The 21,792-nt window shown below is 52.2% G+C and overlaps 11 protein-coding genes across 11 annotated transcripts; 3 read left to right on the forward strand and 8 right to left on the reverse strand.

The window, feature by feature from the left end:
- Positions 1 to 53: 53 nt before the first annotated feature.
- Positions 54 to 509, reverse strand: SETTUDRAFT_104440 (uncharacterized protein; the record flags this gene model as incomplete). The annotated part of the gene is made up of 1 exon (XM_008024473.1): positions 54 to 509. The coding sequence occupies one exon, from the start codon at positions 507 to 509 to the stop codon at positions 54 to 56; it is 456 nt and encodes a 151-aa protein (XP_008022664.1).
- Positions 510 to 1,607: 1,098 nt separating this feature from the next.
- SETTUDRAFT_104787 (uncharacterized protein) lies at positions 1,608 to 2,225 on the reverse strand (the record flags this gene model as incomplete). The annotated part of the gene is made up of 3 exons (XM_008024474.1): positions 1,608 to 1,663; positions 1,717 to 2,009; positions 2,170 to 2,225. The coding sequence occupies 3 exons, from the start codon at positions 2,223 to 2,225 to the stop codon at positions 1,608 to 1,610; spliced, it is 405 nt and encodes a 134-aa protein (XP_008022665.1).
- A 516-nt stretch (positions 2,226 to 2,741) lies between these two features.
- SETTUDRAFT_103886 (uncharacterized protein) lies at positions 2,742 to 3,331 on the forward strand (the record flags this gene model as incomplete). Its single annotated transcript, XM_008024475.1, has 3 exons — positions 2,742 to 2,907; positions 3,019 to 3,178; positions 3,241 to 3,331. 3 exons carry the CDS (start codon positions 2,742 to 2,744, stop codon positions 3,329 to 3,331), a joined length of 417 nt encoding a protein of 138 aa, XP_008022666.1.
- Positions 3,332 to 3,934: 603 nt separating this feature from the next.
- SETTUDRAFT_37373 (uncharacterized protein) lies at positions 3,935 to 5,409 on the reverse strand (the record flags this gene model as incomplete). The annotated part of the gene is made up of 2 exons (XM_008024276.1): positions 3,935 to 4,424; positions 4,499 to 5,409. The coding sequence occupies 2 exons, from the start codon at positions 5,407 to 5,409 to the stop codon at positions 3,935 to 3,937; spliced, it is 1,401 nt and encodes a 466-aa protein (XP_008022467.1).
- Positions 5,410 to 5,562: 153 nt separating this feature from the next.
- On the forward strand, positions 5,563 to 8,363 carry SETTUDRAFT_26045 (uncharacterized protein; the record flags this gene model as incomplete). Its single annotated transcript, XM_008024214.1, has 3 exons — positions 5,563 to 5,808; positions 5,917 to 6,163; positions 6,226 to 8,363. 3 exons carry the CDS (start codon positions 5,563 to 5,565, stop codon positions 8,361 to 8,363), a joined length of 2,631 nt encoding a protein of 876 aa, XP_008022405.1.
- A 938-nt stretch (positions 8,364 to 9,301) lies between these two features.
- Positions 9,302 to 10,171, reverse strand: SETTUDRAFT_37375 (uncharacterized protein; the record flags this gene model as incomplete). Its single annotated transcript, XM_008024277.1, has 2 exons — positions 9,302 to 10,101; positions 10,153 to 10,171. 2 exons carry the CDS (start codon positions 10,169 to 10,171, stop codon positions 9,302 to 9,304), a joined length of 819 nt encoding a protein of 272 aa, XP_008022468.1.
- Positions 10,172 to 10,608: 437 nt separating this feature from the next.
- Positions 10,609 to 12,038, reverse strand: SETTUDRAFT_146839 (uncharacterized protein; the record flags this gene model as incomplete). Its single annotated transcript, XM_008024476.1, has 3 exons — positions 10,609 to 11,027; positions 11,124 to 11,764; positions 11,817 to 12,038. The coding sequence occupies 3 exons, from the start codon at positions 12,036 to 12,038 to the stop codon at positions 10,691 to 10,693; spliced, it is 1,200 nt and encodes a 399-aa protein (XP_008022667.1). The 3' UTR covers positions 10,609 to 10,690.
- A 589-nt stretch (positions 12,039 to 12,627) lies between these two features.
- Positions 12,628 to 14,331, reverse strand: SETTUDRAFT_159305 (uncharacterized protein; the record flags this gene model as incomplete). Its single annotated transcript, XM_008024477.1, has 1 exon — positions 12,628 to 14,331. The coding sequence occupies one exon, from the start codon at positions 14,329 to 14,331 to the stop codon at positions 12,628 to 12,630; it is 1,704 nt and encodes a 567-aa protein (XP_008022668.1).
- A 727-nt stretch (positions 14,332 to 15,058) lies between these two features.
- SETTUDRAFT_26049 (uncharacterized protein) lies at positions 15,059 to 15,838 on the reverse strand (the record flags this gene model as incomplete). Its single annotated transcript, XM_008024215.1, has 2 exons — positions 15,059 to 15,496; positions 15,542 to 15,838. The coding sequence occupies 2 exons, from the start codon at positions 15,836 to 15,838 to the stop codon at positions 15,059 to 15,061; spliced, it is 735 nt and encodes a 244-aa protein (XP_008022406.1).
- A 2,062-nt stretch (positions 15,839 to 17,900) lies between these two features.
- Positions 17,901 to 19,076, forward strand: SETTUDRAFT_104209 (uncharacterized protein; the record flags this gene model as incomplete). Its single annotated transcript, XM_008024478.1, has 1 exon — positions 17,901 to 19,076. The coding sequence occupies one exon, from the start codon at positions 17,901 to 17,903 to the stop codon at positions 19,074 to 19,076; it is 1,176 nt and encodes a 391-aa protein (XP_008022669.1).
- A 387-nt stretch (positions 19,077 to 19,463) lies between these two features.
- Positions 19,464 to 21,361, reverse strand: SETTUDRAFT_103755 (uncharacterized protein; the record flags this gene model as incomplete). Its single annotated transcript, XM_008024479.1, has 3 exons — positions 19,464 to 19,551; positions 19,608 to 21,104; positions 21,168 to 21,361. The coding sequence occupies 3 exons, from the start codon at positions 21,359 to 21,361 to the stop codon at positions 19,464 to 19,466; spliced, it is 1,779 nt and encodes a 592-aa protein (XP_008022670.1).
- Between the last annotated feature and the right edge of the window lie 431 nt (positions 21,362 to 21,792).

Raw genomic sequence — 21,792 nt, forward strand, 5'->3', positions numbered from 1 at the left:
TCGTCTGTCCAGATGTACATTTCTTCCAGTCTTCTAATGTCCAGTCCTTATGATCAAGCGCCACTTAGACGAGCACTCCTCATCTCCTGTGTCAGTCCAGGCTTCCTCGTCGGCTTGGTCTTTCTGTATCCTGCTTCTCTTAATACTCTCCAGACTGTAGTGCGTGATATATTGACTCCTTGAAGACTGAGAGCACCAGCAACGTCAGCGCAGCTCTTCTCTCGTCCGTATCTATCACGTCGTACTTGTTGGATTATCTGCTCCTTTACCTTATCCGTCTGCTTTGAAGGTCGGCCAGAGCGAGGGGCGTCTTGTACGTGCTCTGGGAGGATCTTAAGAGGGAGAACGTTTGGCTCGAAACCAGCCTCAATAGCTCTACTATAGATACGATTGACCGTACGAGGATGAACACCAGTAAGTTCAGAGATCTGTGATATAGACTTGCCAACAGAAGGTGACTTTAACGCCACAATTAAGGTGCGGGTGTAAGGATCAGTATTAGGAGACATTGTAACGATAGATACAGACAAATCGTACAGCTACTCAGCTCAAAGGTGGGAGTTGCGCCAAGAAGAGTTATGCCGAAGCGCCGAGATTAGCGTGGGACAAAACTTTTGTGAGGCACCTCCGTACACTACACTACACTACACTACACAGCAAGACTAAACTACCTACTAAGTAAGTACAAAGTATAATTCAACACACACATCCACAACACGTCAAAAGTACACGAATTAATTCAGGAAAATTAAATCCATCCAAGTAGAAAAGCCGTAAGTCATATTCAGAGTGCATTGAATCCACTGGTAATTATTATAATTACAGCAATTTACACACAGATGCAACACAATGAGGGGAAAATCGAAAAAATGACGTATGTACTAATTAGTTACTTTAGTGGCTAAATCTTCCCCTCCATGAGGAAAAAAAAAGCAAAATCACAGCCCTATGCTTGTATTCAGGAACGTGGAAAAAAAGGTGCTTGTATGCGGGTTTTTTGATTCGTGGATTAAGGCGTACTTACGTAGCACCACCACCAGTACTACGCCTCCTACGTTGGTTGCCGGGTCGCCTGGCGCACGCTCGCCTATTTACGCCTCTTTGCTTGTGGAGCGCCAAAATTCCCCATCTCTTTCGTCATCGCTTTCATCGTCGTCATCGCCAAAGTTGAGTTCTCTTTTCGCGCCCGCCTTGCCGACTGTTGCGCAAACGTAATAACCAGGACCTGAAATGTCGGTTCGATGAGTTGCTCCACATCCAACGAAAAGGCTGACTGACAGACCCTGGCGGTATCCGATCCTCCCCGCACCAAACGCCGCAGTGACCACATGTCCTGTCCAGACCAAGTCCAACCAAAGACGCCAAAAGGACCTGTAACAATAAGCAAAGCCAAAATGCAACACAAATAGACAGGACGGTTGAAGTAATATTCTCGATTCAGCTCATGAGCCTGCGGTCATCAAAGCGACCAGCTAATATACAGCTCTGGTATAAATCCCGTAAAAAGCCGAGAACCCAAACCCAGACCGACTCCCATTATCATTGCAGATGAAAAAGACCCATGAAGTAACCACGCCGTGAAGAAGAAACTCGAAAGCAAAAAGCGCTTAGAGCTCCTGCGAAGGACCCTTGCCAGGCTTGGCTGTCTTCTTGGGCAGAAGGTCTGGAGATGCGTTAGCAATGGAAGCGAAGCGAAGCGACTGGATCGAAACGTACTCTGGTGAATGTTGGGAAGGACACCACCCTGGGCGATGGTGACGTGTCCGAGAAGCTTGTTCAGCTCCTCGTCGTTCCTGATGGCGAGCTGAAGATGACGGGGGATGATACGGGTCTTCTTGTTGTCGCGGGCAGCGTTACCGGCCAACTCGAGAATCTCAGCAGCGAGGTACTCGAGGACGGCAGCGAGGTAGACGGGGGCACCGGCACCGACACGCTGGGCGTAGTTGCCCTTGCGGAGGAGACGGTGGACACGACCGACGGGGAAAGCGAGACCGGCCTTGGACGAACGACTAAAGCGCTGTTAGCTTGCCGTCCATGCATTTTTTGACGCGTCTTCCACTTGATTGACGCGTCTTTTGCGCATCGCAAAGTCGAGCCTGAAGCAAACACCAATACGATGCGAGCAAAAAGGGGCGCGATGCAGCGGATGCGAAGAGGGCGGGCACTCACGATTGGGCGCTGGACTTGGAGCCGCTGGCCTTGCCTCCGGACTTGCCGCCAGTCATTTTGAAAGAGTTTGGGGTTTGGGGGTGGTTTTGGGAGTTGGGCGAGGTGGAGTCAAAAAAGACGCGAGAAGAGCAGTGGCGGGCGTGGGAGCGGCGTGGAGAGTCGAGACGATGGATTGCTTGGTGGTGTTGGGGGGCGGGGCCGTCTTATAAGGACGGCGCTGGCGTGTTGCGAGTGCGCGAGATCAACCGCGCACGCTAGCGCGCCAAAAGGGCAGCGACGCCGCCTAGCGCCTGCCGCCCGCCAGCGCAAGATCACTCGCCGCCCTCGCTTGGCGACCAAACGGGCATGGCGGGCAGCGTCGCCGCGCACGGGCCCCGCAGCCGCTGCTGGATCACAACATGCGAGCGCGCTCCCCATAAGTAGCGCGTCCCCCCGCCGTCGACGACCTTTCCCTCCATCCATCTCGACCACCCACCCACGACACTCGACCACCTGCATCTCGCTCCCGAATCTCCTGCTTTTCAGAAGCCCAATTCCACCTCTCTCCATTAGCTCCGCCCAAATCTCCCAAAATGCCTCCCAAAGCCCAGAAGACTCCCACCACCGGCGGCAAGGCCCCCGCCGGCAAGGCTCCCGCTGAGAAGAAGGAGGCTGGCAAGAAGACGGCCGCGCCCTCTGGCGACAAGAAGAAGCGCACCAAGACCAGGAAGGAGACCTACTCTTCTTACATTTACAAGGGTAAGTCTGGCCCTATCTGCGCGTTCTGAGCGCGACCTGCACCTCCGCCGTGTGCGCACAGCGCGCCCGCGCCATCCGCCTCCAAGCAAGGTTTGCTGACGCGTCTCCCAGTCCTCAAGCAGGTCCACCCCGACACCGGTATCTCCAACCGCGCCATGAGCATTCTCAACTCTTTCGTCAACGACATCTTTGAGCGCGTCGCCACCGAGGCTAGCAAGCTCGCTGCCTACAACAAGAAGTCGACCATCTCATCGCGTGAGATCCAGACATCGTACGTTTCCACTATCCTCCACTTGTTTCTTTCCACGTCGCATCTACTGACAGCAATCACAGAGTCCGCCTGATCCTACCTGGTGAGCTTGCCAAGCACGCCGTTTCCGAGGGCACCAAGGCCGTCACCAAGTACTCTTCATCCACCAAATAGAGAGTGGCTTTTCTTCGCTGGATGTTTTCTTTGGGTCTTTCTTGTCAGTTTGACAAGTGGTTACGGGGTGCGGTGTTCACGGGTCCTTTGCTAATGTGATCATGGGTCGGTTTGTCTGTCATCGAATCATTTAGTCATCTTTGACTATGAGGTCCATCTGGGTCTGTACATTATACCACAGCAGACGGGAACGAATCAATTATTTCAAACTTCACGTAATCACTATTTGCCTCGGCCACTCAATTCTGGCGTTATTTCTCACTCGTTTTCTTCCAAGACTGATATCTAGATCCGGTACTGACATCTATACTGGGCGGAATCATCCAGCTGCGCTCAGACGCAGCCCTGATTTCAAACACGATTAACAAACAGCGTTGGTTGATATCGATACATTGCGAGCGGCCATTGTCCAAGATATGGATTGTCGAAGGTATACTGTTATTTACCGACATGAGAATGTCAAAGAAAATGCTAGGCCAAACGCCGCGTTCCACCTCGGAAAATGCAAAAAGTAACCGGATGATATCATTGCAGCCCTTCTAAACGCCAATCCCAAGCCAACTCAACGCAGTCGCCGCTTTGCGTGTGCACATTTGGCCTACTTTACTGCAGACCATCCTCGTCCCAGCTTTCGACCTCATCGACGGCGCCCTCTCTTTCCTGGCCTCTGGGCAGGGGTTCCTTGTCCTGGACATGGACGACGCTTTTTCCCTGGACGCTGCGGACGCCTTCTTTCCAGTCCTGGAAGTCCTCTGGGGATCTGATGAGAAAGGCAATGAGCATGGAGGGATCCATTTCGCGGATTTGGAGGCGGCGGATGCGGCGTGTGTGGCATGTGGCGAGTTCTTCGGCCGAGTACGTAGAGAGCGTGGAGCTGGTGCCGTCTGTGGGCGTGGCCGAGGGCATGAGGGTTGCCGATGACGAGGTGGATGTAGCAGAGGCGTCGAGACTACTTGATGGCGCGGTTGGCGGGCTCGGGGTAGACAGGGACCCGGTGCGGTATGGCAGCAACGGGCGAGTGCTGTGCGGGTCGAGATAGAAGAATGTGTTTGCCTGCGTGGCTACAAAGTAATGCGAAGCCGACGGACGGCCACTGCGTCGAGTCAGCACACCAGAGTCCAACCAACAAAAATGATAATACCACGGAGATGCTAGCTGGCGGCTTACCCTGCGATTCCCATGCTCTGCTTCATTTGCAGGCTTGCCTTGAGCGCCTCCCAGTACACAGGCGTGATTTTGTCGATGCCCAGTCTGGTGCCGACCAGAATCAGTGTAGGCTGCCACTCTCCCTCGTCGTCCAGGGCTACCTCCTTCAACTTGTCTTCGTAGACGTCGGCGCCGTCGCCGGACACGTATACTCGTAGGCCGGCCTCTCGGTGCTTGTTGGCCAGGTCCTGTATACAGCGCGCTGCTGCCGAGGGACCGAACCACTCGCCAGGGTACTTTCCACAGACGGCCGCGCCATGCTCCACAAAGCGGTGGATGGAGAAGGGCGCCCTCGGGTCATCTGCAAAGAGGGCGAGTATTTCCGAATGCTCTTTGGCAGTCGGCTTGTCCTGGTATCGCCAGTCGCGGCCCAGACGCAGTATTTGCAGCGCGTTGGCCAAGATGCACTGTCCGCTCCTGATCATGCAGCCAAAGCCCGTGTCCGAGGTGAAGCCTGGCGAGGCCAGGTTCTGCATGCGAACGCGAAAGCTCATGGCGCTTGTTGCCTTGGGGTCCTGGCTCTTTTGTATGGGAGCGAAGCCGGAGCGGTACGTCATCCATATGCGCGACTCGAAGTCATCGAGAAAGGCAGAGGGCCAGTTGCCGTACTGGGCGGGATCCTCGCCGTTTGGCGCCTCCTTGCGTTCTGTTTCTTCGACGCTCGTCCGTATCCAGCTCTCGTCGTCGGTGCGGTCGGACGGGGGGGCAGGTGCTTCGGCAGGCGACGTCTCGCTGGGCGTCAGCTTGGGTGGCGGCGGCCTGGGGTCGTAGCGCTGGCCCAGCAGCCATATGGGCTCGTTGGAGTCGTTTGTGGGGGGCGGGTCGTAGAAGGTGCGGACAATGTTGCGACTGACACGCTCCAAGTCGTGCATGGTGGTTGGCGCGGTGCGTGTTTGGGCGGGGACGGGGTGCCGGGGAGCGGGATGAGGATGCCTGGAGCTGGTGGCTACATGTGTTGCCCACGGCGCAGCGGCAGTGTTGCGGCAGCCAGGAGCAAGTGAAGAGACGACGGAAAAAGCAGCAAGATGGAAGCTCGGCGCGAGGAGAGTCGGCCCAGGGTGCGGTGGAGGAGCTGCGGCGAGCCCCAGGTCATATGCGGCTCTACCCAGGTTGTGGTTGTGGCGGGGGAGGGGTGGCTATCACCTGGCTATGTCACCGAGCTCCCGCCACGCTTCTGGAAGGCCGCGAGAGTGAGATGTCACGTGCCCCTGCCAGCACAGGCCGATGAGGGACGATGTGAAGATGCGCGACTCGTTGTGCAAGAGGTTGTTGTATGTATTCTCCGTGTCTTGCAGCGTCATGCAGTCAGTGAGCTCCGATAGGCTAGTCGGGGGTCCTGGCTGGCGATAGTGATAGCAATACTATACTACGTACGTTAGCCAGCCCCACGCCGCCGCCGCCGCCACCACGACTATCGCCCGCGACATCGACGGCCAGGCGCGTCTCCTCTTTCCTGTCCACACCGCAACCTCAACCTCAACCTCAACCCCAACATCGCACTCGTCGCCGCCGCCGCCATGTCGCGAGGAAAGAAAAAGGGCAAGAGCAAGAGCAATGCCAAAGGCGGCTCGGCCAAGAGCACGCCCCATCGCGCGCCTGCCAAACGCCACTCACTCCGCGACGAGGGTACGTTTGTTTGCTTCCCCCCAACGGCACACTCAAGAGCGTAATCTTGACCGCCGCTGCAGCAATCGCGCCCAAGTTCTCCCTCAAAGACGAAGCCCGCTGGATGTCCAGCCACCGCACCACTGCCTTTGAAGCCGGCAACAAGTTACGCAACATGCCCATCCAGTTCGTCAGCGCTGGCCACCTCCAAGGCACGCTGAAGGAGCCGTCCCAGGCCGAGCCTGCCACGCCTGAGTCGCCCGCTTCCATGCCTGACAATGCAGAAGCCATGGCGCACATGGCCATTCGCAGCCCGTCGCCTGTGCCCTCGGAGGCCTCGTCTTCGAGCGCCGACGAGGTCCTTTTCAGAGGCCGTGCTGCTCAGCCTGCGGCTGCACCCTCTACCAATACCCCGCACAACCCTACTCCTGCGCCCTTGGTTCCATCTTCACACCCCGCGACGGCCTCTACTACTGAACAGCCTACACTGCCAACAGAGACGGCAGAAGCTCAAGCACCAGCTGAGCCAGGATCGGATGCCGACCAAGTAGACCAACGTCAGTTCGCCAAGCGGAGACGGGGCAGGCCTGCGTGGGAGGGCACCACTCCCGAGTGGGAACATAGGAGCAAGCCGAATATCGGATGGCTGCCTGCTGCAGAGCGCCCGAATACGCATGCCGACTCTCGCGATGCAGCGCTAGACGACTCCATGCAGAATGTCGAGGACTTTGGCTTTACCGAAGATCTGCTGGCAGCGTCTGCGTTTGCCCATCGCGAAATGGATCTAGATGCCGGCAACCACAACGACTGGGAGCCAGCATCTGCCATTGAAGGTGCGGGGCAAAATGGTAAAGACAGTGCAGGCTGGGATTCGGATTTGCTGCACGATTTCGACGACCTGAGTACTTCTTCAGACGTCGTTGACACTATTGTACAAATCCTGTCAAAGCGGACTCGTAAATCCGGCCTACATTATCTTTGTGTCTACGAGGGTTCCGTGGCGGATGACGCCCGGTGGTTGCCAGCTACGTTTCTAAAGAAACCCGCTGAGAAGCGGATGATTCAAGTCTTTGAGGACGAGGCTTTTGAGCGCGAACAGCAAATGCTTACTAGCAGCGATTCTGCCGACGAGTACGAAGATGTGGACGAGGAAGACGATGACGATGACGATGACGAAGACGACGACGAAGACGCGTATGCTGATGAATTGGACGATGAGACTATTGCCAGGGTCCTGCAGAAACAAGAAGAGCTCGGATTAGGCGCCGATGAACTGCTTCTCTATGGTGGTGATGATTTCTTCGGTGCACCGAGCCGCAGCAAGGACGCATCCTTTGGCGGTTACGGCAGGTCAAACAAGAAGCGACAGAATCGGGTACGCAGCAACAGGGAGCCATCTTTCCCCTCGGCATCTGCAATGGTTGCAGCACTCGAAATGGATCCGTATGGCGCCTTCGATATTATGGATACCGAACGACCTTCTCTGAAGCCCAAGAAGAAGGGCCGACGTGGCCAACCACCGCCGGAGCTGGATGATTCTGATTTGAATGAGCAGCTTCAAAACGCTTGGGCGGCTGATAGGGCAAAGAAGCGCCTCAAGAAGGCTGAGCGTGAGGAGCTACGTCAGCAAGGCTTACTGGGCAGGAAGGGCAAGAGCCCCAGCCTCAAGGTCAAGTACCAGGGTGGCATTGACATGGAAGACATTGTCGAAGAATTGCGCGAGTTTATGGTGGGAGACATGCACACACTCTCGCTTCCTCCCATGGAGGCTTATCGCCGCGCCACTGTTCATCAAGTTGCTGCTTTCTTCGACCTAAGCTCTCGCTCCCGTGGCGATGGCATGAACAGGTTCACCGTCCTTTCCAAGACCAACCGCACTCGCACCTACACCGACGACGAGTTTGGCATTGCCATCCAAAAGAAAGGCTTCCAGCAACGCCTGCGCGGTCCTCTCTACTCTCAGGGCGGTGGCGGACGTCCAGGCAAATTCTCCACCGTCAAGCATAAGCAAGGCGGCGTGCGCAGCCGGCCCCAACTAGGCTACAAAGACGGCGAGACAGTCGGCGCAAATGCCCCCGAACTGGGTCCAGAGAACAAAGGCCACGCGCTGATGATGAAGATGGGCTGGTCCACGGGCACCGCGCTCGGCGCCACCGACAACAAGGGCATCTTGAAGCCCATTCCCCACACGGTCAAGACAAACAAGGCCGGCTTGCAGTAGTGCTAGTGTTTTCTCGCTTCGATGCCGACACGTTCCCGTCTGTCTTGGCCCCTTTTTCACACGGCGAGCCGGACGACGTTGCATAGCGGCACTTTTGCTCGCTTGACTACTATCATATATGTATGTATGTGTTTGTGTGGATGTGTAATGTTTGCTATGGGTCATGTATAACAGTTTATCGTGGGGGTTCATTAGGCGTACTGGTTGAAAAAAAAACAGAGCGACCCCATCTCTGCATTGCATTGCAGATACCGGCGTTGGTTTTTACTACATTCAAACGTCAATGTATCGCTGCAATGCTTTATTGGATGTGTGTAAAAGCTCGACATGAAGGATATTGAAGGAGTGCTCTGTTTTGGTCTCGGGTAATAATCCATTTGATATGCGGGCATGGAGCTGGTGATAGGCCTAGTCAGAGGCAGAGTCAGAGTAAGATGCATATGGCTACACTCGAGCAGGCGGAACATTGTAACTGCCTGAATTGTCCATGGCCAGGCAACCAACCATGCTGTAGATAGGGTTTCCTTCCAAGGACATGGCCGATAATCAGAGACTATAGCACTCACACATGCGTCTGTAACAGAATCACCAAGGAGCAACAGTATTCATGACGTGTGTGAATTGTTGGTGTGTATATATATGTGTGTACATTAGTGCTACTTGGATATGAAATCTACATGAAGTAATCTTGACTGATGTTGAACAGGCATCTGTTGCTCCATCCCTTGACTCCATCTGACAGTGCGAGACATGGCTGCAACTCGATACACATGGAGAAAATATCCACCATGACATGTGGGCCGCCGCTAGTAAAGAAACAGTGTATACTCATGCATCGTCCTTCCAACGACCATCCTCTGGTGGTGGTATTTTCCATAGTCCAGAGGTCCAGCGGGGAGGCTGTTTGCTCAGTGACGCAGTACAGTCGAGACGTCCGTTCAAATCATGGCAGGATCGCACACCTTGTGGATCTTCCATGACTTCTTCTGGCATTCGGTCGAGCAGTACTTTCGGTTTCTACACTTGGAGCAGAGGAGCAAGACCTTCTTGCCAGCTCCCTCTTTTGCACCACAGCCACCACATGCATCGGGCTTGTTCAGCTGGGCGCGAAGTTCTTTGAGCACAGCAGACGTTGTGGACGTCGTCATGCCTGTGCTGAACAAACCTCCCGGGCTGGGCACATTCAAGCAAACGAAGTCCAGTCCATTGTCTTTCTCGTCTTCGTGCGCAGATGAGTTGGCTACGTCTAAGATCGTCTTGGACTCGAAGTCGTAGGGCACACCATTGATGTAGCCATCGGGGCCAAAGAGGGCCTTCTTCATCTGCTGTTGTGCCTGTGGCATGAGTCCACCTTCCGTGTAGACCTTTTTGAGCATGGCAATATAAGTATCTGGGAGCCGGCAGCCGAGCGTCATGGCGCAGGCAGCGAGCAGGACGTAGGTGTAGCAAGGGTCCGACATCCAGTACTCGAGGCGCTCATCCTGGGATCCAGTGAGCGGAGACAGCATCTTCGCCTGCTTTTTAGCGATCATGTCCACGAGGACACCTGAATCGAGATAGCTGCGGACCAGCTCTGGGTCGGAGCAGTTGTACAGGGAATAGAAGATAGCATCCACTTCCTTGTCGCTCTTGCCCTCGGCTTTTGCGCGTGCTTTCGCATCTTCCTCGAGTTTAATAAGGCCGGCTTCGTGGCTCATGTCACCGATCATGTCAAAGTCGTGGTCCGACTCGAAAAGACCTGTGAGTGTCAGCTTATGAGCATGCATAATCAAGCAGCTCTTTCACTTACAGTAGCCCCAGGCACCCATGATGCAAGTTGGTGAAGTACTCTTGGTGGTGGTGGTGGTGGTAGTAAGAGGAGATGGGATTGATGGATTTTGTAAAGACAGTGGAGGGTCAGCGGAGTGAAGAGAGGAGTGAAGAGGAGTGGGAAGAGACAGCTGAGTGAGGATGGTCGAAGTGAAAAGCGGAGAGTATTTACGCCAAGCATTCCAGTGAGGAAGGAACAACTACACCAACGCGTGATCTCATGGCCTAGAAGGTGCTCTCTTGGCGGCCGCCGTGTCTGCACGCGTAGGACGCAGAATTGCGTGACGTACATGTGATAATTATGCATGTATCCTGTGTCAGTCCCGCTTCTAGATACACATCTCGCTGTTTTTTTGGTGTTCAGTCGTGTAAATGCAAGAACCACGCTTTCTTCTTCCAAAATGTCATTTCAGCTTGTCAAGCCTCTCTTATATGTGTTCGTAATAAAATAAATTCCTGTAGGTACCTGTACTGGTCATGACTGCCCACTACAGGGTTTATCCAGTCGATCAACCCATCTATTTGGATGCGCCATATCGCAAAGCTAGAACAACACTCACAACGAAAAACACGCCAAACAACACGGTCCGCTTGATAAACAGATCCTGCGCATCGCGTGATGCAGCGTTGATCGCATCGATTTGGCTCATATCCTGCTGCTCCAGTTCGTGGTAAAAGTCCTCGAATTCAGCCATCACGGGATCGGGGAGAGAGTCTCCGTAGTTCATGCCTAGTCGAAACGCATGTCTGATGCAGAATTCCAGAATGGGGTTCGGATCGCCGAGCTGCTGCTTGACGCGGATCTTCTTGGGCAGACAGGTAAGCACCACGGCTCGGCCTAGGAATTGGAGGCACCTATATTTCTGTAAGCTTCGCTTTTTTTTGAACAGGCAGAAAATTGAGAAGAAGAAGCTGCTACTGTAGAACGCCAGGACTATGGCTTTGACTAACCTTGGAAACCAGAGATCACTGAACTGGTGGATAAAAGCCTCAGCAGTTTCATGTCCTTTGATCCTATCTTCCTCTGACCGCTGCTTGTCCATGTCAAAGTCGATGAGCCATTGCCCAAACTGCACAATCTCATCCCAGTTTCTCGGATAATTGATGCCAAAGGTCTGGGGAACCCCATCCACAGGCTCCGCTTTGAACCAGGCGGTCAGCCGCTCTCCCCATTCGGGCCACGCCTTCTTCAGCTGCGGATGGATATCGTTCTTTGTACCAAACATCTTTCTTAATAGCGACTCGTAGGAAGAGAGTAGGATAATGGCCGACTGTGCATCCCAAGCCTGGGTAAAGGCCCCTGGAGTTCTTTTCCATACAATGGCGTGCATTTGGTTGATCTTCTCCACATACTCCTTGGTTTTCTCAGATCCACTGCCGTGATAGACCCAGTGGAAGTTGAATAGTTGCGTTTCATAGAAGCGCTGGTGGCCCCGTCGAATCACTTTGCCTCCATGGATCGCGGCCGAGCCCGCAGGGGTGGTGGTAAGCCACACGAATACACATGCATATCCTAATGCGGTCATGAATACAGAGTTGCGATGGAACGACTGTACGCGTATAATGTGGTCATATTCGGTCTCTGGGTCAAGCTGGGTACGCAGTGTGTTAGTCCTGGGCCTACGTATGTGCTTGGGTACTTACTTGGTCGAGATACTTGCCTAACCAGTGCCCTTTGCGCTCAGAGACTGGGGGTAAGTCTGGCAAAGGCCTTTTTGGTGATGCCGGTGGTCGTGGCAACCGTGGATTCTTGTCAAGTTGTTCCACACTGTCTGTGCCTGGAGGCAGCCCATTGGTGAACTCTAATTTATAGTGAGCTTTGGTCCTCTTGCCTACAGGCACTCTTTGGCGTTCTTGAGGGTCCATTGTGGAGAGCTTGCGTTGATAAAATGAACCTTTTGATCTCGATGCAGCACGATGCTTTAATAGAGTTCAAACCTATGGTTAACTCCCCGTCGGGATTGCCGTGCTTGGATCCGACTTGCTAGACTAGGTTTAGGACCGATAGGTTTCAGCCATCTCCGCTTCCGACGATCCCGCGTCATTTGGAAGGACAGTATTTTGCGGGGAGCAGTTCATGATAAGAAAGGCATGGTTCTATTTTTTATCACCAAGTTAGGTATAACTGATTACTAATATATCGACGTATCTATTCAGCTCCTACTAGCTATCAGGTTCACACACAGTTGAAATAAAATAAAGTACGCAAATCCATAGCTCCGCGCTTGGGGATGGGGACCCTGGCATCCTCAAACTCCAAGTGGATAGGAGAGGTACTTTGCTACGTATGCTAATCGGCAGATAAAGAGTACGTAGAATGAAGAAGAAGTCAGGAAAACGGATGGATACACTGTAGATAGAGGTAGAGATCAAGTAATTTGGCCATGTCAGTAAAAAGGTAGAGAGTACTTTGCAAGTGCAAGAATTCATTACTCAGATCTCCAATTGCCTAGCACTAGTAAACCCGGTTTCGCAGATGCCTCTTGCTCACTACCGGAGCAGTACTGTCACTTGCCTCACTAGCCTTCTTTGCTAATGCGCTATCGAATTTGGTGATGACACCCTTTCCAACTGGCTTTCCGAGGTCATTGCTCATGGGTCTGACGACATCGCAGCGCAGAGACTGTGCAGGACTCATGCGCTCCATTTTGGTGTTGTTGGTCTGGATCAGGAGCCTCTCACGTGCGTCCAAACCAGTGTACGGCTTCCACTCAGCAGCGCCCTTGACGCGGTCCGTATTGGGGTCCAAGTTGCGAATAAAGCTGGTCCAGTAGCTGCGTACCTGGGGGATGATGGGTGCATTTGTGTTAAAGTAGCTGGGTGGGTCCTGGCCGTCGGTGCGCTTCACGCCCCAGAAAGAGTACGCATTGACGGTGTGCCAGGCGCCGAGACCATTTGCCTCATCAGTCGGGTCCAGGACATCATAGTTGTAGCTGTATGTGGGTACCTTTTTGGCGGCTATGGCGTTTTGGATATTGCGTGTTGGGCAGATGGTTCCGATATCTGCGATGGCGTCGGCAGTGTTGCGCCAGTAGCGTCCTTTGCCTGGGAATATGGGCTTCTTCACCTTGATGTAGAGATCGTCAAGAATAGAAAGGGACGAATTGTCCACACTCGGGTCCTGGTTGGATAGCCATTTGAGCGAGTCGGCTGTAGTGTTGAGAGTGTCTGGCGCGTTCTTGGTACCTTCTTGTGCGCAGGCGCCCATGATTGTCGGTACCTTGGCGAACTTGCCTTGGTCAAAGAGGTTCACGAGCGAGTCGGTGAACAGATCGCCGTCGATGTTAGGGTTGAACCAGCAGTTGGTAGTGCGGATGGCTGACTCGTTCAGCGCGCGTAGGCAAGAGAGGCCATCGGTGGCGTTGGCGCAGCCCTTGTCTTTGAGCAGACATTGGTACTGCTCCTCACCCAAATCGGGAGTGCGCATTGTGACCCAGCCGCCCGACTCCATGATGCCACCTACGAACAGCTTCTTGCCGGTGTTTGCTGCCAGCATGAGTGCAACAGAAGTTCCACCAGCACTGACGCCATCAAGGACAACGTGATCTGGATTGCCACCAAATCGGGTGATGTGCTTTTGGACCCATTCCAACACCTTGATTTGGTCGCGTATGCCCGCGTTGACGTCGCCACCTCCTGCTTTGACTTCTTTGCTGTTAAGGAATCCATACAGGCCCACACGGTAGCTGAACTGAACAAATACGACCTGACCATCGGCCACAATTTCGGTAGGGTCCCAGTTGGCACTAGACTGCGATGTGAAGCCGCCTCCCTGGAAGAAAACCACCACTGGTAGTTTGGAGTCGACCTTGGCTCCGGAAGGCGCATACACGCTCAGATAGAGACAGTCTTCGGCGATGTGGAAGCGTTTGTTGGGCTGAGCCACGGTCCAATCGTCAGGGCGGTTGGGCGGGCAAGTTGCACCGTTTGTTGTCGCGTTAATCAGTCCAGAAACGATGGGATCCCGCGGCGCTGCAAAACGTAGAGGGCCAACAGGGGGCGCCGCATACTGGATACCCTTCCATGCAGACACTCCCAGCTTCGAATCAACGATAGCTCCCTGGTACTTTGCGTAGCCAACATCGACAAGAGTGTCGACAGCATGAGCGATTGAAAGAAAGCTCGCTCCAGCGGCGAGCAACTGGTGAAATTGTCTCATTCTTACAGTGAGCATTGCCCAGAGAATAACAATTATAGATGGCCGGTGTTTTTGTAGACAACGGATAGGCGTGCAGATGCACAAGAAGCGACCCGCACGAGTGAAGAAACGAAGGATTGGTGGATTTTCTACTCGGCAATGTCTATGCTTACTATATAGTCATACCCCTTTGAACCTATGTTGAAGTAATTGAAACGGGTTAAGCCTATTGCAGCTAGAATGCAATTTGTATAAGCTTTGCATTCGGTCCGCATGCAGCATGTACGCACAAATTGTGTCGTTCATGTCTCTATGCCGTCCTGGTCGGGCCGTTGAGCAAGGCGGAGATTCTGCTGTTTCACGGAGGCTCGGCAGCGTGATACAGCTCAACATTAGGCAAAACAAAACTCTAACCTTCCAGGTCTTTGTGCAGCAATTGGTTGTGTGTGTGCGCAGCCCCTAGTCTTTCAATATATGCCGTAAAATAAAGTTGCGAAGCGATGTTACAGAACAGCAAACGTATACCTGAATTAATAGATGGGTAAGGTTCGGGTAATATAGTAAGACAGGGCTGTGATACTATAGCGTAGTGGTGTAGGGTAAGCTAGTCCTTTCAAGCACCCCTTTTGTTTCTGTCATTTCATTGTTTTATTTGTTTTATGGACGATTTTGACGTGCTGACGCAATTGATTTCGTAAGTAACATCATAGTGCATAACACTAAGATCTCCTGCTAATTATTTTCTTCCTCATCCAGCTTGAACGCCTGGATTCCACTGCTCAGATAGTCCAAATCCAGAGACAGATTTTCCATTCAATGTCCCTGTAAATTCGATGGGCACCTCGAAGAGAGTAGTGGTAGTCGAAGGCTTTGCAAAGAACGACATCTCTCCAGCTCCCCTAATCGGACGCTTGATATCGAGTTTTAGGTCTAAAGAAGAAATGCCCAGGCGAAATTCGTTATGGTATGTGATGTTCGTAACTGGTGATATCCACGTGTTCGTCGTTGATGGAACAGGGTCATCCACCACATGTACTTCTTGGTGTCCATCGGGGCGCACGAGTGTGGCGAAGGCTTGAACCGATGTCTTAGGATCAGGGGAGCGAGTTATCCAAGAAGCAATGACCCAGCCGTTATCAAGGTAAAAATTGAACCAAAACCACCCTGGACTGGCACCTGTTCCCCACTGTCGATCAAACTACGCAAGCGACTTCTCTGGGATAACTCCAACCTCAGTGCCATTAACTGTGAGTGTGCCCGTGACCCACATTTGAGGAGATCCGATTTCTACCGTGAGGTCGGTAGCCCAGAACCAGATACCGAAGCCGCCATGGAACAGATTCGGACCTACTGGCTTGTACGTCAGATTCCAGCTTGCATTAGGCAACTGACCCTGTGCGTGCTTTACAGAGAATAGATCGGCAGAAGATGACCAGTGCCTCAAAGTACCGACGTCGATGTCGTATGTAGTGTTCGAGTATGTTCCCTGACGCTGGTTGTTGGCATCATAATAGTATCCAGTCGTCATGCCCAAAGGGACAAATAGACATCGAATGCTCCGGATGATCTTGGTCCACTTATGCGACTGATAAGAAAGTAATTGTGTCCATCGTCTCCAGCCAGATAATTGGAATACCAGAATCCCATGTCAGGCGTGCCATAGCCTATCTTCATTGCAGTCGTAAGGTTGTAAACAGGACCAAAGTTCTGAACAAGTCAATTCTACTAGAGTATCTACATAGGTTTGTGAACACCTGCACTGAAGGGTTCCTGCTTGAGTGGTGTGGTCGATGTGGATGTGCGATAGAACGGAGCCGTCGCAGCCGTCATAACTGTCACAGGTAGCAAAAGCTGTAACACAGTCTTGAGATTCATGATAACATAAACTATAGCGACATATGCTACTGGGAGAGTGAAGAGGAGATGGGTGGTTAGGTTGAATGGGCTGGAAGGAGATATCGCAATCACTTATATATATTTCCAAACATCGCAAGCTATGATATTCACGAGGGCAATAGACAGGAGATCAATGACTACTTAGAATCTTTTGCAAGGTACTCATTGGAAGATTGGGCTTGCATCCCCAGAGAAAGGCATACCTTTTGGGCCCTCACCCTGCCTTTGCATACGGATTGAAAAGGAACCGTATGCCATGTTCACATAAAATTTGATGCTAGAAAGCAATGCTGGGATTAGTGATTGGCTGAGATGCTACTAGGAACGGGAGATATGACAGTCCGTGCTAGCCTCCATTATAAGCGATGTATACTGGACGTATGATGGATGATCATCAACCTTACCTATTGAGAAGTAGAGTGAAAGCACAGCTAGGTGTGTACATTTGCTTGAATACAGCTTGCCAATGATAAAAAGCCAAAGCGAACAGGCTACGATCAGTGCGGACGAGTACTACAAGTATTCCGGGCATAAGACGTTCCACTTCTGCGGAGGTCGGTTCCAAAAGATCCTGCTATCCGTCCTAAAGATTTCCCAGGGTCTCTAACCCTAACCCAACTTCTTTCAATTCAAAAACTATAATTGTATGCAAACATGGCAGAGTAGAAATTCAGTCAATGGAATAGTCTAATTACAAAATAACTTTGTGTATACGGCTTAATCACATTACAGACGAAGTAAATTTTGTAGTTTTCTCTAATCTAGTGATGGCCTTTTTAAAGTCTTACACAACACTTTGATTTTATGTTTACAGTGGTGAGAGCGACGCAAAAAAGGCGAGTCCCAGGTAGCACGCAGGCGATGTGAGATTGTCCCAAAGTAGAAATAAGTACCTGTGGTTGGGAAGAAGACCCCAGGAACGAATCAGGAGATAGTCATGGATTGACTTACAATCATAGGACTACGGCTTACACACTAAGACATCGGCACTCAGAAGCCGGTTGTTCCGGGATCCGAGCAATCTCATGTGATCGGTTGAGTGCGCGGTTTTGTGGCAGTGCCATACTGGCATCTTTACTATAGGATACACCCTGGTCGTCAGGGAAAGCCTGTGGTACTTATGATCAAGAATGAGCTCAACCGGCCATACATCGCTAAGGGAACTGTAACATGACTAGGGACAATGTGCGAACGCGCATCATTGTTATAGAAACATCCTTTAAACCATTTGCAAGCAAGACATACTTAAGTATTCTCCATTTGTCAATAGCCACACAATTAAAAGCGGTGCAGCATGAATTGATTGTGCCAAGGAAAAGTGGCCGTCTCGGAGATAGTTCGCGTTAAGTAGGCTTACTTGCGTATAGACAGATACGAGTTACTTGCGTTGACCCATTGATGCAGGGTTGAGGCAGCCTTCTGTTATTGCATCGGCATAGTTGGGGAGATGCAACACACTTGGGCCGAACGTGGGGACGCCTTCGGCTGAGGCGAGGGCGTCGGTAGCACGAAACGCCCGCTCGGTTGCATGGTGCTTACTGGCGACGCGCATTCACACATGACGCCGATTGCGGAATGAACTTTATGTGACAGTAATCGATGATTGAGACCTAGTCGACTACATAATTTACAAGGGACTCTTCCATCTTCTCTCGACCCTCATCCCCGTGTGTCTTTCTACCAATCCAGGAACAATGGCGCCAGCACCTATTATTAAATCTGTGGCTCCGCTCCATGTCGGCCAATTCTTATTTGTACGCATCGAAACAGAAGACGGCATTGTTGGCTGGGGAGAATCGGGAGTATGGGGTCACATTGAAGCTGGCGCGACGGCAGTTAGTCGGTTTGCCGAATACCTGGTAAACAAGCCGGCTTTCGACATTGAGCACCACTGGAACGTCATGCACCGTTTCAGTTATTTCCAGGGAATGGCCATCAATGCCGCTATTTCAGGCATAGACATCGCCTTGTGGGATATCAAGGGCAAGGCTCTCGGCGTCCCTGTTTGGCAGCTCCTGGGAGGAGCATGTCGGCAGAAGGCGAGGGTGTATGGACACATCTACGAGAAGACTATAGAAGCCGTCCTCGAAGAGTGCAAGAGGAAGAAGGAGCTGGGTTATACTGCATTTGGACACATCAACCCATTCCTGGATGAAGGCCACGACCAAGTCTACTTCAAGCCCCATGTCAAGAAGATGCAGGACGCGGCCGACAACGTGCGAAGAATGCGAGAGGTTGTTGGTGACCAAGTCGACCTTTTGGTCGAACTCCACCGCCGGCTGACTCCCGCTGAAGCCGTCACCTTCACCAACATGATCAAAGACTACAACCCGATGTTTGTCGAGGATCCCATCCGTCCGGAGAGCGCAGATGCCATGGCCCGTGTCGCAGACCGTATTGCTGTGCCCATCGCCACGGGAGAGAGATTCAGCACCATCTACGAGTTCCAAGCTCTACTTTCGCGCAACGCGCTCGAGTACGTTCGTGTTGATGTGGCTCTTTGTGGAGGCATTACGGGGGCGAAGAAAGTTGCTGCCATGGCCGAGGCCCACAACGTCCAAGTCGTACCGCACAACCCACTTTCACCCATCGGCCTAGCCGCCTGCCTCCAAATCGCCGCCTGCATACCCAACTTTGCGATTCAGGAATATGCCACTGGTTTCGAGAGCGGCGTATTCACATCGTCTCTGGAGCATCTAGGAAGCAATGTGGTGGACTTTGTTCCAAAGGTCGAGAAGGGCTTTGTCGACATTCCAACACGCCCGGGAATCGGTATCAATGTTCTCGACAATGCAAAGGAGATCCGGCCGCCATACAAGCAAAATATGCATATGAGACCTCACTACGATGGTTTTGTTGTGGATCAGTAGATAGATGAGTACTTGGAGCAAAATATTTATTTGAAATAGAACGCTTGTCAATCAAGCACATTAGTCATCGTTGGTAGCATCATGATACTGGTATTCTGTGAACACTGATTGGTCATGAAAACTCCCCTACGTACCAGTTCCAGGCAATAGCTCTGATAAACCACACTTGACAGCAGTCCTGATTTTCGAAATTCTCGCTTGTTGGTCTTAACAAGCGTCACACGCACTTGAGTACTTAGCGAAAACCAACAGAAATCATTCATCCATGTTGCAACCAACTACAATCAAGCTTTTCCGACGTCATGCATTGCAAATCCCGACCTTTGTACCCCTGCGCATCTCAGGCGCTTCAAAAGGATCGCCCTTTGCAAAGCGCCTTGCCTTGCCCTAATTAGGAATAATAGGAAGCGTTATGTAATTGCTGTAAGCGGGACCCCAATGCAGATGGTTTGTGCCAGCCAAGCGTTCCTCATTCCTGTTCAAATTATCAGCAAGATGACCTGGGATAAGAGCAGCGTAAGAAATACTCACCGTTCGCCGCCCTCGTGTACAAATGGCCCAATGCCAGGTGTATCGCCTCCGCTGATCTCAATCGAGAGCGTCTCTCCCGGCAAGAGCACCACATTGGTAGGCCAAATCTCAACGTCAACGGGGTAGATTTCTCCAGGAATCACGGGCAAAACGTCCGTGGAGAAGTAGTCACGGTGGGGCCGGTACTCGCGGTGATGAGGATGTTCCTTGTTCACCTTACGCAGGCTGACTCGCTGGCACCCTCTTGTTACGGCTGCAGCGTCGCCGATTGTGCCAGTGAAGGTTCGTTCAACACCATTTGCATCCCATTGCCTTACGAGGAAGAATACATCAATGTCTTTTGGCGTTTTTCCGCCAGGAAGGCGCGTCACGGAGAGATTGACATGGGCAACTATGTGCCCGGTGATCTCCGTCTCTTTCTCGAATGGCGCTGTCGTGAAGCGATGGTAAAACGGGTTAGCCAATGTGGTCAAGGCTGGATATGACAGCCTAGTATGCACATCAGTCTTGAATTTTTCAGTAGTCCACTTGAGATCGGGCGTCAAGTAGTATTTCGTATACTGGGTGTTGGGCAGAGGCCACTCTGGAGCATGTTTCCAAGAGTAGATGGCGCCTGAGGCGGACTCGATACTCTTGTAATCGAATGGCCCTTTGCGTGCTTGATAGGTGACCTTGGGCTGTTTACCCGTTGTCCAACCGGCATAGTCGTCATCCTTGAGGAATGCGTCAAGAAAGCTTTTTTGCACTTCGACCTCAGCCTCCGAGTAGAATGGTAGGTCGTGGCGGCCACTGCCTAGGCGGAGGAATTTGTGGCGCGAACCTGCCAGCATGTAGCCCTCAATATTGCCTCGAAGATGGATGACCAAATTGCTCCAGTTACCAAATGAGAGAAGCGGGGCCTCGATGTCCTCGAGATTGTAGTCACGGGAAGCGTAGTACTCATCGTCTCTGAAGAAGGCCTTGAGATTGTCCTCATCCTGGTCCGCTCTATTTTGCTTCAATTCTTCTTCACTGAGGTCACCTTCGATGGTATTGGGGCCCCGGCCATCTGTTGAACGACCAGGACGTCCGTACTGGTTTGCTCCGACCTGCCTACCCATCCAGAATTGCAGAAAAGGTAGCAGCAGAATGCCGCCGTGGCGGCAACGGTCGCGATAATAATCAGCCATGCCTTCGTACGGAATGATACATGCAAGACCACGCGGACGACGGGCTGCTACTCTCCATTGGCTCCCGGCAAAGTAACTGATACCCAGTAACCCCACCTTGCCATTGGACCATGGCTGATCAGCCGCCCATTCGATGAGCTCGGCGAACACATCCGAAGTGGAGGCTGACATAGTGTCGAGGAAGCCCGGCGACTGGCCAATGCCTACCTCATCTGCTCGCACAATCGCATAGCCCTGTGCAGTCCAGAATTTGGGATCTGGTACCTCGAAAGCGGAATGTTCAGACTGCTGTTGAGGATTGATATCATGCCAGGCATGAGGCAGAAATCTTGACGACGCTGTCAGTTAATGTCTTGCCACGAATGCAATGTTCACTTTTAGGAGTACCTACTCGCTGGTATGTGTGTCCTTGCCATATGGTCCATAAGTCATGATTACAGGTGCTCGTTCAACGTTCTTGGGTCTGTAGACATTGCATCTCACGAGACCCTCGACTGTCTTGGGCTTGAATGTGACATTTTTTTCGAAGATGTAATCGAAGGAGCCTTCTTCGGTTGTGGTTATGTCTTGGATTTGGTTGGGCATGATGTGTGCTGGTGGTGCGATGCAGTGAGTTTCTGTTGGGCTTGGATAATGCACCTCAAGTTCTTGACCCGGCTACCAGGTATTTGATGTGCTGACAGACAGCGCGACGCGCATAGTCCTTCGGGAGAGGCGGCATGTGAGTGTCTATCGTCATCCTGGTCCGACGTCGCGCATTTCGGCTGGTGCGGTCCACGTCGGGTCCATATCGGGTCCGCACCCCAGAGCCCCACTGTGTGGAGCTGTGGGAGGAACGCGGATATCCCTGTACCGATGAACTAGAGAGTTTACAAGGGTACGCTGTGGCTGGATTAGTAGCTTTGATAAAGTCGTTGTGTTCTTCACTTCCATAAGAGCTCGCCATAAGTAACATCTGCTTGGAAAACAAACCTACATATACACCTTCAGTACTGATCCATTATATTTCTACACCA

This window comes from Exserohilum turcica (genome assembly GCF_000359705.1).
Source record: "Exserohilum turcica Et28A unplaced genomic scaffold SETTUscaffold_12, whole genome shotgun sequence".
Lineage (NCBI taxonomy): Eukaryota > Fungi > Ascomycota > Dothideomycetes > Pleosporales > Pleosporaceae > Exserohilum > Exserohilum turcicum.